The following is a 12,273-nucleotide window of genomic DNA, read 5'->3' as shown; positions in this document are numbered from 1 at the left end:
TTTTTTAAAAATATATATATATATATATATATATATATATTTATTTTGGATGAAATACTGAAAGGCTGCAGCTTCTCGGACACTTCGAACATCTTCATATTGGTCAGCTATCAGCTGCAATATTTGCGGATTCTCGTACTCTAGTTACCTCAGGCACAGACTGTACCGTCTCGACATGGACATTCACCTCCACAGCAAAGTCTGTAGATCTACAACCTGCAGGATCACTCTTCGGACATCGCTCGCCTGTAACGGTATTAGCAGTGTCGCGGTCATTTAGTGTTCTTCTCTCTGCGTCTACTGATGGTCAAATCATGCTTTGGGATCTCAACCGCCAAACCTTTGTTCGAGAGCTTCCAGCCAAAGGACATGTAGATGTAAGCTATAACTCGCATATCGGAGCTCCTTGACCCCCAGTTGCTGATCTATCCTAGTGTGCGAGAATCAACGATGTGACAGGAGAAATCGCAGTCTGTCGGGGAAGACGTATCAGCCTATACACACTCAATGGAGAATTATTGCTAGACCAGGCAGTGTGCGAGTCAGACGATGATCAAGTGATGTCCTGTGTCTTCTACGAGGGCGTAAACAATGAGTGGCAGGAGCGAGAGCTTCTCTTCACTGGCCACAGACGAGGCGTCGTCAATGTATGTGTCCTCCATTGAATCCTTCCTTAGTAGCTTGTTCGTTATCAGCTGGAGGTTAACTATGTTCCAGATATGGAGTAAAATCGTCCACAACGGACGCTTCGAATATGAGTTAATTCGGCAACTTCATCATACTGACAGCACTCGTGATACTGGCGCCAATATTTCCTCCGGTATCAGCTGTATTCTCACGCTTCCACATGTGGTCTATACGGGAGATGAAGCGGGGAAAGTGGTAAGTGTGGTTAGGCCCAATGCATATTGACAGAAGCTCACTCAATACATAGTATGAATGGAGCTGTGTCCAGCGGCGCTAGAAGGATATCCAACGCTCGACTACCCTATCGCCCACAAGACCCGTACAAACTCAACTTTGGAATAGTCGAATATAGCATATCAGCTTTCTACGGTCTCTCTCTCTTTTCCATTCTGCCCATTTTCATTTCTTGTTGCCTCCTTGCTTTCCTGGTTGCGTCTTTCAGCCTCTCTCTATTCATTTCTTTTCTTTCTTTGCAACTATATATCTGTGGCGTGGGAAATGATGAATGATTATACACTGGTTTACAAAATATAGATGGCGGCGGTTAAAATTTCCCAGAAGGGAAAAGCAAAAAGTTCCGGCGGGACGGTTGGGTCTGGAATATCTTCTACGTACACTCTAGATAATGAAAAGCCAACACCTAAAGATGACATAGCGTCCAACATGATTTTGCAATTTCATCTCGATAGTAGGCTCATCCTCTCTGTCTTTCATATTCCATCTGTCTACTCTCTAAGTAGCGAGGACCACACATACAGACATCCATCTTATTCCGGCAGACTCCACTTTGATAGCAGAGATTGCCACAATGGGACCACCCCTACCCCAGACTGGCCTGGTCTAGGCTCATGCAAAGGCTATACATATTACATAGATCTTATGATGGGTTGGAGGAACTGTAACTTTTTACCCCCGGCCTCTTTTTCAAGGATGCGGGAACCATCCATTAACGTCTTAGGTTATACATATATATATATATATTGACTTTAGACATGTGGCTAGCTGATGAGTCGAGGATAAGCTATCTAAGCACTGCATCAGTCTTTGGTGGCTTAGTGGCTATCACGACAATCTACACCGTCCCTACATGGCATGCGGTATTGTGGTGCTGTGCGTGTCTTGCAATCCCACTGTGATACATTTCTGGATGGAGCACAAGAACAAGACGGGATGCCTGGGAAGCATATAAGATGGGCCATTTTTTCAATGTAGAATGTGGATTCCGTTCTCCTTCAGGTATTTATCGAGTACTAATTTTATCATACTCTGGGGGAGGGTCAATATATGCTAGGATCGCCGGATAAATCTGCAGCGCTTTGTCCTTCCTTGTTCAGTATTAAGCGCGATTGATATCAATCAATATTTCCCCCAGGGTCTGGACAAGTGCTTGACAAACCCTATTTCAATATTTCCTTATGAGATATTTTTGTTTTAGGATATCATCCACTACTAGATATAATATGCAAGAGTCACTCGAATGTATACGATGGCAATCCTTGGTCCGATTAATTGGATGGTTTCGTAACAACGGAAATTGAGCCTTTGTCAGCTGCTCACCAAATCCTTACTGTTTGATATTATGGAGTCACTAGGGACGGAACTACTCCTCCGTAGTGTCTTCGGTGAAAGGTACGGACCTCTGGGCAGGCGTGCCAGTGAGCGGGGTTTCCTTTGGTGGGATACCAGGTGGACCGTTATACTCCGACAGCCATGCGTTGCCGGAGCACACTGCGCCGATTGAACCGGCTTCTGTTCAGGGGGGTTACAATAGCCGCATTGATGGTCGGAAGGTTTGATTGTGGCCAGCAAGTATAGAATGAAAAAGCTGATTTCGCTTCTTGAATGGGAGTTCAAATGGAGGATTTGTAGAGGAAAGGGGGATTTTGATATCTGTTTAGTTCACTGTATGTATATGTATATGTGTATGTATGGATGGATGTATGGTATCATACAAATGACAGTACGAATAAATGGACTGCCTGAGGCCATGGCCGACACTCCCACACTGAGTTCTGACCAGGCATAGCGTCATAGTTGCCCCACCATCCCACTTCCCATAGTAAGAAAACCACTGGTTTGCTCCCCCTCTGGTGCTTCGGCGTCTTTCTGCGATCGCCACGTCCACCCGTTTTTATTTCTACTCCGACATTTCTTCCTTGACATCGATTCCTCCTTCTTCATTCATACTTTTTCTTTTCCAGTCTTCCAATCTTCTTCTCATTATACCCCGTTGTTCGTGATACCATTCCAGCTTTCACAATGTCTTCTTCTCTTGAGCAGCTCAAGGCCACTGGCACTGTAAGCTTTCATTTACCCCTGGTGGCAATCTGTGTTGCCTCGAAACTCTGTTGCTAACTATCCCGCTTAGGTCGTCGTCTGCGACTCTGGTAAGTAAAGTATCTCGTCACTGGAATTCGCCCATGATCGCAAGGACTCAATTCATGTTAACAATTGATTCTTCTAGGTGACTTTGCCAGTATGTCCTCCTTCCCTACCTTTCCATATCCGTCTGACCAGAAACTAACTGGAACTGTAGCCATCGGCAAGTATAAGCCCCAGGATGCCACCACCAACCCCTCTTTGATCCTGGCCGCTTCCAAGAAGCCCGAGTACGCCGCCCTTATCGACGCCGCTGTCGATTACGGCAAGCAGCACGTACGTCGCCCTCGAGCTTTCCTTTGAATCATTTTCCCTATTGGGGTACTTTTGTCTAACAGTATAAACAGGGCAGCACTGTCGACGAGAAGGTCGATGCCACCCTTGACCGTCTCCTGGTTGAGTTCGGCAAGAAGATCCTTGAGATCATCCCCGGAAAGGTCTCCACTGAGGTTGATGCTCGCTTCTCTTTCGACACCCAGGCCTCCATCGACAAGGCCCTTCACCTCATCAAGGTATGATATAATCAGATTAATATCGCTCTGGTGAGCGTGCAGTTAACATTACATGTAGCTCTACGAGGAGAACGGTATCTCCAAGGACCGTATCCTGATTAAGATTGCCTCCACCTGGGAGGGTATCAAGGCCGCTCAGGTTCTCCAGCGTGACCACGGCATCAGCTGCAACTTGACCCTCATGTTCTCCACCGTCCAGGCCATCGCTGCTGCCGAGGCCGGTGCCTACCTCATCTCTCCTTTCGTTGGCCGTATCCTTGACTGGTACAAGGCTGCTCACAAGCGTGACTACTCTGCCGAGGAGGACCCCGGTGTCAAGTCTGTTCAGAACATTTTCAACTACTACAAGAAGCACGGCTACAACACCATCGTCATGGGTGCTTCCTTCCGTAACACTGGTGAGATCACTGAGCTTGCTGGCTGTGACTACCTGACCATCTCCGTAAGTTTTGAGCGCCATTGGCTATGACTTGTGATAGTACTAACGGACGCGTGTAGCCCAACCTCCTCGAGGATCTCTACAACTCTACCGCCGCTGTCCCCAAGAAGCTCGACGCCGCCAGCGCTGCCGGCCTTGACATCCCCAAGAAGACCTACATCAACGACGAGGCTCTGTTCCGCTTCGATTTCAACGAGGAGGCCATGGCCGTCGAGAAGCTCCGTGAGGGTATCTCCAAATTCGCGGCCGATGCCGTGACCCTGAAGGACATCCTCAAGCAGAAGGTCCAGGCCTAAAGGGAGACTGTCACTTGCATTAATTAAAGTTATGTCCATGCAATGTCCTCATGTAAAAATTGGCGACCTACAAAATTGGTTTAGTAGATACGATTCATGAATGAGTTATCTTTCACTTTTTCCTCTTACCCCACATGTGGCTACATATTGCGGACTGCCTTAAAAATATTGCTTGATCGGGTTCGTAATTGGAAATCCAGCTGTAGGAAAGCAACAAGCAAGCTACAAGACGGGAGACTGGACTTGGTGTCGATCTAGAGCTATCGGAACCGGAAGTGGGAACGGGGCAGTTGTCATTTGTCAAGCTCAATTGCGTGCTGGAGGAAAACTGATACAAGGGGCCTAGCCGAGGCAAGCACGGAAGGAACTTGGTTTAAAGCTGAGCAGCATTGTACTATCGGTTGCTACCCACCTAAAAATTCACAGTTGCAATTCAACATCTGCATGAATCGTAGCTTCCTCGACACCGCTGGTCTGCATTAGTAGCGCATCTCCCTGCATGGTGGGGTCGTACGGATGGTTGTGTTGGGGAACCGGAACAAAGTAGAGCCACAGCTATTAGTAGGATTTCGTGTCACTACTACTACTGCTGCTGCTACTATAGTAGTACAGAGTACAGAGTACAGAGTACAGGAAAGAAAGGAGAGTGTAAATGTAATGAATGGCTTCGCCATGGCTTAAGATCTGGACCGGCGATGCTTAGGAATCGCCGGAAGAGGGAGGTGACTCGTGCGGGTAGGATTTTCATTTCATGCAAAATACACCACCAGGACGTCATTCCCGAAAAGACCCCGCCAAGTGGGGGTGCGTTTCCTATGGTTTCTCTCCAATTTTTCTTACTGTATGCTGTAACATCAATACCAGTGAAGAACTGGAAGCTGATCGAATCCGTTCTTGACTGGGGACTACTCAGTTAGTTAGTCCTGTATTAGTAGTACTGCTTATAGCTAGTCATGATGGAATCTCGTCATATTAGTTACCCCTCATCTCCCTCCATTTCCCCTTCTCTCTCTCTTTCTCTCTCTCTTCTCTTCTCTTCTCCCTTACATCAATCTATCGTCCCTTCACTTTATTTTTTTTTCCCCAAGAAATTAAATTAATCCCCAACCGTCAAAATGGTCAAGGCTGGTAGGTACCTCTATCTTTATTTGTCCTGTTAGCTATGTTATTGGCTCTGCGTGGGAAGGATCCACGATCGACCGTGGCCGGGGGACCTTGAGTGAGCAGATTTGAGCACCTTGTGAAGCAACCCCCTCGCCGTGCGTGTGCCTCCCAGCCTATCACTGGGCCCGATCCCAGTTTCTGCTTGGGATTTCAGATTTTAGATCTAGATCTAAACCCCAGGGTGCTTATTTGTCACGGTACCTCGCTATGTTATGGTTTTACCCGTTCCAGCCTGGCGGGCTTGGTCGAGTGGTGCATAAGCTTCACGCCATGCTGAAAGAGCTCAGAATATCGCTTTGATCGATCACCAACCCCATATGTTCTGGAATCTTTCCCGATTTTGAATGATTGCTTGTTGCCGCTAGCTCCGAAACGAGAATGATGACTGACGGCTCTAGTTGCTGTTCTCCGTGGAGACTCCAAGATCTCCGGCACCGTCACCTTCGAGCAGGCTGACGCCAACGCCACTACCACCGTCTCCTGGAACATCACGGGCCACGACGCCAACGCTGAGCGTGCCTTCCATGTCCACCAGTTCGGTGACAACACCAACGGCTGCACCTCCGCTGGCCCTCACTGTATGTTCCTGGCTTTCCGGCTGCTCTTTCTCAAAACATGAGTGTTAAAGGCTGACTACTGTCATCTAGTCAACCCCTTCGGCAAGGAGCACGGTGCTCCCGAGGATGAGAACCGCCACGTCGGTGACTTGGGCAACTTCAAGACCGATGCTGAGGGTAACGCCGTCGGCTCCAAGCAGGACAAGCTTATTAAGCTGATCGGTGCCGAGAGCGTTCTTGGCGTAAGTCCCCTTCGAATGTCGACTGAACAAGTCGAAAAGGCTAATCATCATAGCGTACTCTCGTCGTCCACGCCGGTACTGACGACCTCGGCCGTGGTGGCCACGAGGAGTCCAAGAAGACCGGCAATGCTGGTGCTCGCCCCGCTTGCGGTAAGTGGCTGGCTCAGTTATCGAGACCTAACGCAGAATTGTATATTAATGGTTGTGTAGGTGTCATTGGCATTGCTGCTTAAACACATAGTTCTAGTCAATCTAGGATGTGAAGTGCAGGCAGGATCAGACGTGGAACAGTCTGCAAGTCAAACTGGGAGGTATCTTGGTGATGCTCAAAAGTTGATCTGGACGGATCTTCTATGCGGTTCCTGGAGGACTGATAGGAGGTTTCTGGTCCTGGCGAAATCAATTCTAGAAATTGTATAGGAATGATGACACGAGTTGAATTTTTATTTGATATTATTTATTGATTCACATATCCCTTGCACCAGTAGATTTTCCAATGCACCAGATCAACTCGAATAGGACTAGTGTTCAGTGGTTGAAATGAATTCAATCTCCCTTTGGCCAGATTGTTTTCTTTCCCCCCCCCCACAAAAATCACCGGAGCGAAAGTCAGGTGTCCGCCTTGGACTAGTCTGGAAGCTCCCCTTCCAACCACATTTCATTTCTCTTTGCGTACTCCAGTACCCCCGACCTTCTTTCCCCCCTAATCAATAAACCCATCCTTTTGCATTCTATCACTACTGTTATTACTGTTTACCGGTTCATTCTTTCCTTCGCTTTCTTAAAACAGGGTTGATTGTCTCCCACACTGGTCTCCAGTGTCGTCAATCTTTTATCTTGTCTTATCATTGGTTGCTTTCCCAGTATGCCTTTGGAAGCCCGCGTGAAATCTGTCCTGTCAGGCGACACCGTTGTGCTGTCGCATATCACCAACCCAGGACAGGAACGCACCCTGAGTTTGGCATATGTTTCAGCGCCCAGGTTGCGCAGGGAAGGCGATGAGGTGAGTGGAATTTTCTTCGTGGTGTTTCCCCAATTGCTGCCCCCTCCGTTTGTTTGGGGTCAGGATAGGTGGCCTCTATCTCCGAGCGCCGAGCTCCAATTTTGACACCCATGCGACTTCTACTACACTAACAGCCATCTTTCACTTCTTTTACATTCTTTGCCCCCTTATTACAATAATATCTATGGGAAACGTTATCTAGGAGATATCGCTGACTCGTGTGCTCTACAGTCCTATGCTTTTCAATCTCGTGAATTCCTTCGTGAGCTGCTTGTAGGAAAGGTCGTCCAATTTAACGTCTTATATACCATCCCTACCGGTGCCAAGCGCGATTATGGCACAATCAAACTCCCTACTTTCGAAGTCTTGTTGCCCGACATTAGCGTCCAGGAAGGATGGGTCCGTGTCCGTGAGGAAGCCGGTAAACGCGCCGACGAATCCGAAGAGACTGCTGCATTGCTACAGCGTTTGCGCGCGTTAGAGGAACACGCTCAGTCCGAGGATAAGGGTCTCTGGGCCGGAGCAGAGAAGGGCCACACGGAGACCACCTATGAACTTTCCGATGGAAAGGCCCTCGTCGAGGAATATAAAAACAAGCCGCTGGAGGCTATCGTCGAGAGAGTCTTGAATGGGGACAGGCTGGTCCTTCGCCTGCTTCTTACTCCCCAGGAGCACCTGCAGGTTGTGGTTGCCGTCGCCGGTGTCCGGGCGCCAGCTGCCCGACGGGTGAATGCCGAGGGCAAGGAGCAGCCTGCTGAGCCGTTCGGAGATGATGCACACCAGTTTGTCGAGTCCCGGTTGCAGCAGCGTAAGGTCCAAGTGTCCCTGCTAGGTGTCACGCCCCAGGGTCAATTGATCGCAACCGTTCTCCATCCTAATGGTAACGTTGCTAAGTTTCTTTTGGAAGAGGGCCTGGCCCGTTGCCACGATTTGCACGCTCCCCTCCTCGGTGCTGATATGGCTAGTTTCCGCCGTGCGGAGAAGGCCGCCAAGGATGCTCGGAAGGGTCTGTTTACTGGTCTTGTCGCAAAGGGTCCTGCTGGCGGGGCCGCCGAGGACTACACTGTTAGTCGTGTGCTGAATGCCGATACTCTGTTCCTTAGGAACAAGGCCGGTCAAGAAAAGAAGATCAGCTTGAGCAGTGTTCGCCAGCCTAAGCCTTCTGACCCCAAGCAGGCACCCTTCGCTGCCGATGCTAAGGAGTTTGTCCGTAAGAGGCTCATCGGAAAGCATGTCAAGGTTACCATCAATGGCAAGAAGCCTGCTACCGAGGGATACGAAGAAAGGGACGTTGCCACGGTCATCTACGGAAATACCAACATTTCTCTGGCTTTGGTTGAGGCCGGCTACGCTTCTGTGATCCGCCACCGCCAGGATGATGACGACCGCTCCCCCGACTATGATTCTTTGCTGATCGCTGAGGCTGACGCTCAGAAGGACGGTAAGGGAATGTGGTCCCCAAAGCCACCCAAGGCGAAGCAGTACCAGGACTACTCCGAGAGCGTCCAGAAGGCCAAGATGGAAGTTTCCATCCTCCAACGGCAAAAGCGCGTGCCGGCTATCGTGGACTTTGTCAAGTCAGGCTCTCGCTTCACAGTTCTTGTGCCTCGTGAGAACGCCAAGCTGACCCTCGTCCTGTCGGGTATTCGTGCGCCTCGGTCGGCCCGTAACCCCAACGAACAGTCCGAACCTTTCGGACAGGAAGCACATGACCTAGCAAACAGGCGTTGCATGCAGCGTGATGTTGAAATCGACGTTGAGACAATCGACAAGGTTGGTGGCTTCATCGGCACTCTTTACGTCAACAAGGAGAACTTCACCAAGGTCCTTCTCGAGGAAGGTTTTGCTACTGTTCATGCCTACTCTGCGGAGCAGTCCGGACATGCCACCGAGTACTTTGCAGCGGAACAGAAGGCCAAGGAAGCTCGCAAGGGGCTCTGGCATGACTGGGATCCTAGCAAGGATGTTGAGGAGGAAGAAGAGGAGACCACTGATACCAACGGTGCTAATGAGGCTGCTCAGCGCAGCAAGGATTACCGTGACGTGATGGTCACCTACGTTGACCCCACTAACGGCCGCCTCAAGATCCAGCAGATTGGCACTGGCACCTCTGCGCTCACTGAATTGATGAATGCATTCCGCTCATTCCACCTGAACAAAGCTAACGACACACCATTGCCTGGCCCTCCTAAGGCCGGTGATTTCGTTGCCGCCAAGTTCACTGAGGATAATGAATGGTATCGCGCCAAGGTGCGTCGCAATGACCGTGAGAAACAGCAGGCCGAGGTTCTCTACATCGACTTCGGTAATTCCGAGGTTCTTCCCTGGTCTCGTCTCAGGCCCTTGAGCCAGCCGCAGTTCTCCGTGCAGAAGCTCCGTGCTCAGGCTGTGGACGCTGTTCTCTCCATGGCTCAGCTCCCTGGCTCGGGTGACTACCTGCAGGATGCTGCCGACTTTCTGGAAGAGCAGCTCTACAACCGGGAGCTTGTCGCCAACGTCGACTACGTCTCTCCCGAGGGAACTCTGCACGTTACTTTGATGGACCCCACCGAGTCGAAGAACCTAGACCACAGCATCAATGCTGACCTCATCCGGGAGGGTCTTGCCATGGTACCCAGAAAGCTGAAGGCTTGGGAACGTTCTGCCGCAGAGACGCTGTCACACCTGCGTAGCCAAGAGGAAGAGGCGAAGCAGGAGAGACGCGGTATGTGGGAGTATGGTGACCTCACCGAGGACTAAAAGCTTTACTGGGACATCAAGTTCTTGAGGTGAAGGAAAGGAATTTTTTGTGTATAAATATTTGCAGGTAATTTTCAATGACTCACAGGAAATGGGCTGTGTATTATTTCTTTCTTTTTCTTTTGGTTATCCTAGGGAATCCTATAGCATAGTGGAGGAAAGATCGGATTTGCATATCAATACCAAAAGTTTGGGATTTACTGTACCGCGTGGAATTGCCATCCGCGGGATGCAGGGATTAACTATGCATTAATTTCTGACATAAGCGGAACTTCAAAGTAATGCCCGACACCGACTGCAGCCCCAAAGTCATTTATCGTTACTAAAGTCAGTACAAGTCACCAAAATTCTCCGATTCAGGTCGTGTGAGAATTCCGCTCTTCATCGCGTAGTGCTGTGCACCCCAATATCTTCACATTCCTCTCCTTAAGTACTACCGACCGGGACTTGAAAAGATTCAGATCCAGTTCCGCACCCGAGCGAAAGGAACAGAAATCGGCCGTGCCGACGACGATCTTCTGCCCCGTGCGTCAATCCATCAATCAATTAATCCCTCTTTCATCCGAACGATCCGAAACAACATTTTGACTTCCCAAGACCAGCCCAAATATTTAAAGCGAGCAAAATGCCTTTGTGGGGGACGAAATCCAGCCAGGAGAGCGATAACGCTGCGCTAGAAAGCGATCCCAAGAATGACCCCGTTGCGTCCGCGTCTCAGGCTGCGGGGACGGAATGGCTGGCCGGACATTTGAACCATCTCACCGAGGATCAGGAGAAGAAATTGCAGGAGTTCAAGAAACTATGTGAAGAAAATGGATATTACAAGCCCGCGAGTGACAAGGAGGCGGCGAGCCATGATGATGCGACCATCCTGTATGTTTGTCTTTGTTGGGGTCTTAGGGGTGGATGGCACTGACGGGGTATTCTAGGCGGTTTCTGCGCGCCCGCAAGTTCGACGTGAATGGCGCTTGGGGCCAGTTCAAGGATACCGAGGATTGGCGCAAGGAGAATGCCATCGAGAGTCTGTATGAGAATATCGATGTAGAGTCATATGACGCCGCGAGGAGGATGGTTGGTGGACCTGCGTGTCTTGTGCGATGGAGTTGAATTGCTAATGCGACACAGTACCCTCAATGGACCGGTCGCCGGGACCGCCGTGGTATTCCCGTTTACGTGTTCGAGATCAAGCACTTGAACAGCAAGAACATGGCCGCTTATAATTCCACCATGACCGATCCCTCCGCAACGGCGGAAACGCACAAGTCCTCCACAGTACCACAGCGTCTTTTGCGTCTCTTCGCCCTCTACGAGAACCTCCTCCGTTTTGTCATGCCCTTGTGCTCACAATTGTCTCGCCCGCATCCCGACACGCCTATTGTCAGTTCGAACAACATTGTTGATGTCAGTGGTGTTGGTTTGAAACAGTTCTGGAACTTGAAGGGTCACATGCAGGACGCGAGCGTTCTGGCTACGGCGCATTACCCGGAGACCCTGGACCGCATTTTTGTGAGTTCCACCCCGCTGTTTATTTGGTTTATGGAGTCGTGCTAACCAATGAAGATCATCGGTGCTCCTTCCTTCTTCCCAACCGTCTGGGGTTGGATCAAGCGCTGGTTTGACCCCGTCACTACCTCCAAAATCTTTATCCTCTCTTCCGCGGAGGTCCTGCCTACTCTTAGCTCTTTCATGGACCCGACCACTATCCCTAAGCAGTACGGTGGCCAGCTAGACTGGCAATGGGGCGACATGCCCAACCTCGACGACGAGGCCCGGAAACTTGTCGGTGGGTTAGAGACTCCTCCCGCTGCGGGAGAGACCAAACCCAGTTTCATCAAGGGGCCTGTCCTGTTCAAGGGTGATCATGTCGAGATTCTGGGTAAGGTGAATGGTGAGAGCCGAAAGAGCAGCGTTCCCGTGCCGGTATCCCAAGCGGCTGAGTCCACCACCCCAGCCCCAGAGCAGCAGAAGTCGGACGATGCTCTCGCCGCCGAGGTCAACGAGAAGCTCGACCTGAATGGCGCCACCGAAAAGGCCAGCAACGGAGACGTCGCTGCTTAGTTGTCATTGCATTCTACTTGAAATATTTTTTTTCACATGCTTATAATTCTTCTTCAAAGTCTCTGAAAATCTGGCGTCATGGTTAAGACTAGATATTGCATGCATGTCTAGACAAGTCATCTTCTACATTTTTGTGTTCATTCTTCATTTTCATTTTTTTTTTTTTTTTTTTCATGGACCTTTGATTGGTTTATCAC

At 49.8% G+C, this 12,273-nt stretch overlaps 5 protein-coding genes across 5 annotated transcripts; all 5 read left to right on the top strand.

The window, feature by feature from the left end:
- The first annotated feature begins 229 nt into the window (after positions 1–229).
- BDV27DRAFT_65730 (uncharacterized protein) lies at positions 230–1,086 on the top strand. The gene is made up of 4 exons (XM_032077216.1): positions 230–377; positions 435–647; positions 718–882; positions 935–1,086. Exons 1-4 carry the CDS (start codon positions 315–317, stop codon positions 962–964), a joined length of 471 nt encoding a protein of 156 aa, XP_031921750.1. The 5' UTR covers positions 230–314; the 3' UTR covers positions 965–1,086.
- Positions 1,087–2,801: 1,715 nt separating this feature from the next.
- Positions 2,802–4,985, top strand: BDV27DRAFT_137360 (sedoheptulose-7-phosphate:D-glyceraldehyde-3-phosphate transaldolase TAL1). Its single transcript, XM_032068965.1, has 7 exons — positions 2,802–2,985; positions 3,056–3,074; positions 3,152–3,163; positions 3,224–3,342; positions 3,414–3,578; positions 3,637–4,020; positions 4,077–4,985. The coding sequence occupies exons 1-7, from the start codon at positions 2,947–2,949 to the stop codon at positions 4,311–4,313; spliced, it is 975 nt and encodes a 324-aa protein (XP_031921749.1). The 5' UTR covers positions 2,802–2,946; the 3' UTR covers positions 4,314–4,985.
- Positions 4,986–5,295: 310 nt separating this feature from the next.
- sod1 (superoxide dismutase SOD1) lies at positions 5,296–6,744 on the top strand. Its single transcript, XM_032068964.1, has 5 exons — positions 5,296–5,441; positions 5,876–6,055; positions 6,125–6,276; positions 6,330–6,426; positions 6,487–6,744. Exons 1-5 carry the CDS (start codon positions 5,429–5,431, stop codon positions 6,507–6,509), a joined length of 465 nt encoding a protein of 154 aa, XP_031921748.1. The 5' UTR covers positions 5,296–5,428; the 3' UTR covers positions 6,510–6,744.
- A 219-nt stretch (positions 6,745–6,963) lies between these two features.
- On the top strand, positions 6,964–10,297 carry BDV27DRAFT_137356 (putative transcription factor (Snd1/p100)). Its single transcript, XM_032068963.1, has 2 exons — positions 6,964–7,279; positions 7,511–10,297. Exons 1-2 carry the CDS (start codon positions 7,142–7,144, stop codon positions 10,016–10,018), a joined length of 2,646 nt encoding a protein of 881 aa, XP_031921747.1. The 5' UTR covers positions 6,964–7,141; the 3' UTR covers positions 10,019–10,297.
- Positions 10,298–10,383: 86 nt separating this feature from the next.
- BDV27DRAFT_137355 (SEC14 family lipid-binding protein) lies at positions 10,384–12,230 on the top strand. The gene is made up of 4 exons (XM_032068962.1): positions 10,384–10,891; positions 10,948–11,089; positions 11,144–11,524; positions 11,579–12,230. Exons 1-4 carry the CDS (start codon positions 10,644–10,646, stop codon positions 12,074–12,076), a joined length of 1,269 nt encoding a protein of 422 aa, XP_031921746.1. The 5' UTR covers positions 10,384–10,643; the 3' UTR covers positions 12,077–12,230.
- The last annotated feature ends 43 nt before the right edge of the window (positions 12,231–12,273 follow it).

Source organism: Aspergillus caelatus, assembly GCF_009193585.1.
Source record: "Aspergillus caelatus strain CBS 763.97 unplaced genomic scaffold BDV27scaffold_316, whole genome shotgun sequence".
In the NCBI taxonomy this organism is placed as follows: domain Eukaryota; kingdom Fungi; phylum Ascomycota; class Eurotiomycetes; order Eurotiales; family Aspergillaceae; genus Aspergillus; species Aspergillus caelatus.
The sequence above is the reverse complement of the archived record's forward strand: the minus strand, read 5'-3'. Positions and strand labels throughout refer to the sequence as shown.

What these genes read in the sequence shown, in the direction of transcription:
- BDV27DRAFT_137360 (XM_032068965.1), top strand. Translation starts at nt 2,947, where the DNA reads ATGTCTTCTTCTCTTGAGCAGCTCAAGGCCACTGGCACT. An exon ending in TCGATTACGGCAAGCAGCAC is followed by an intron (nt 3,343 to 3,413) that starts GTACGTCGCCCT and finishes CAGTATAAACAG; the next exon opens with GGCAGCACTGTCGACGAGAA. An exon ending in AGGCCCTTCACCTCATCAAG is followed by an intron (nt 3,579 to 3,636) that starts GTATGATATAAT and finishes CATTACATGTAG; the next exon opens with CTCTACGAGGAGAACGGTAT.
- sod1 (XM_032068964.1), top strand. An exon ending in CACCTCCGCTGGCCCTCACT is followed by an intron (nt 6,056 to 6,124) that starts GTATGTTCCTGG and finishes ACTGTCATCTAG; the next exon opens with TCAACCCCTTCGGCAAGGAG. An exon ending in GTGCCGAGAGCGTTCTTGGC is followed by an intron (nt 6,277 to 6,329) that starts GTAAGTCCCCTT and finishes TAATCATCATAG; the next exon opens with CGTACTCTCGTCGTCCACGC.
- BDV27DRAFT_137356 (XM_032068963.1), top strand. Translation starts at nt 7,142, where the DNA reads ATGCCTTTGGAAGCCCGCGTGAAATCTGTCCTGTCAGGCGACACCGTT. An exon ending in TGCGCAGGGAAGGCGATGAG is followed by an intron (nt 7,280 to 7,510) that starts GTGAGTGGAATT and finishes TGTGCTCTACAG; the next exon opens with TCCTATGCTTTTCAATCTCG.
- BDV27DRAFT_137355 (XM_032068962.1), top strand. Translation starts at nt 10,644, where the DNA reads ATGCCTTTGTGGGGGACGAAATCCAGCCAGGAGAGCGATAACGCTGCG. An exon ending in CATGATGATGCGACCATCCT is followed by an intron (nt 10,892 to 10,947) that starts GTATGTTTGTCT and finishes GGGGTATTCTAG; the next exon opens with GCGGTTTCTGCGCGCCCGCA. An exon ending in ATGACGCCGCGAGGAGGATG is followed by an intron (nt 11,090 to 11,143) that starts GTTGGTGGACCT and finishes AATGCGACACAG; the next exon opens with TACCCTCAATGGACCGGTCG.
- BDV27DRAFT_65730 (XM_032077216.1), top strand. Translation starts at nt 315, where the DNA reads ATGCTTTGGGATCTCAACCGCCAAACCTTTGTTCGAGAGCTTCCAGCC. An exon ending in CAGCCAAAGGACATGTAGAT is followed by an intron (nt 378 to 434) that starts GTAAGCTATAAC and finishes GATCTATCCTAG; the next exon opens with TGTGCGAGAATCAACGATGT. An exon ending in GAGATGAAGCGGGGAAAGTG is followed by an intron (nt 883 to 934) that starts GTAAGTGTGGTT and finishes CTCAATACATAG; the next exon opens with TATGAATGGAGCTGTGTCCA.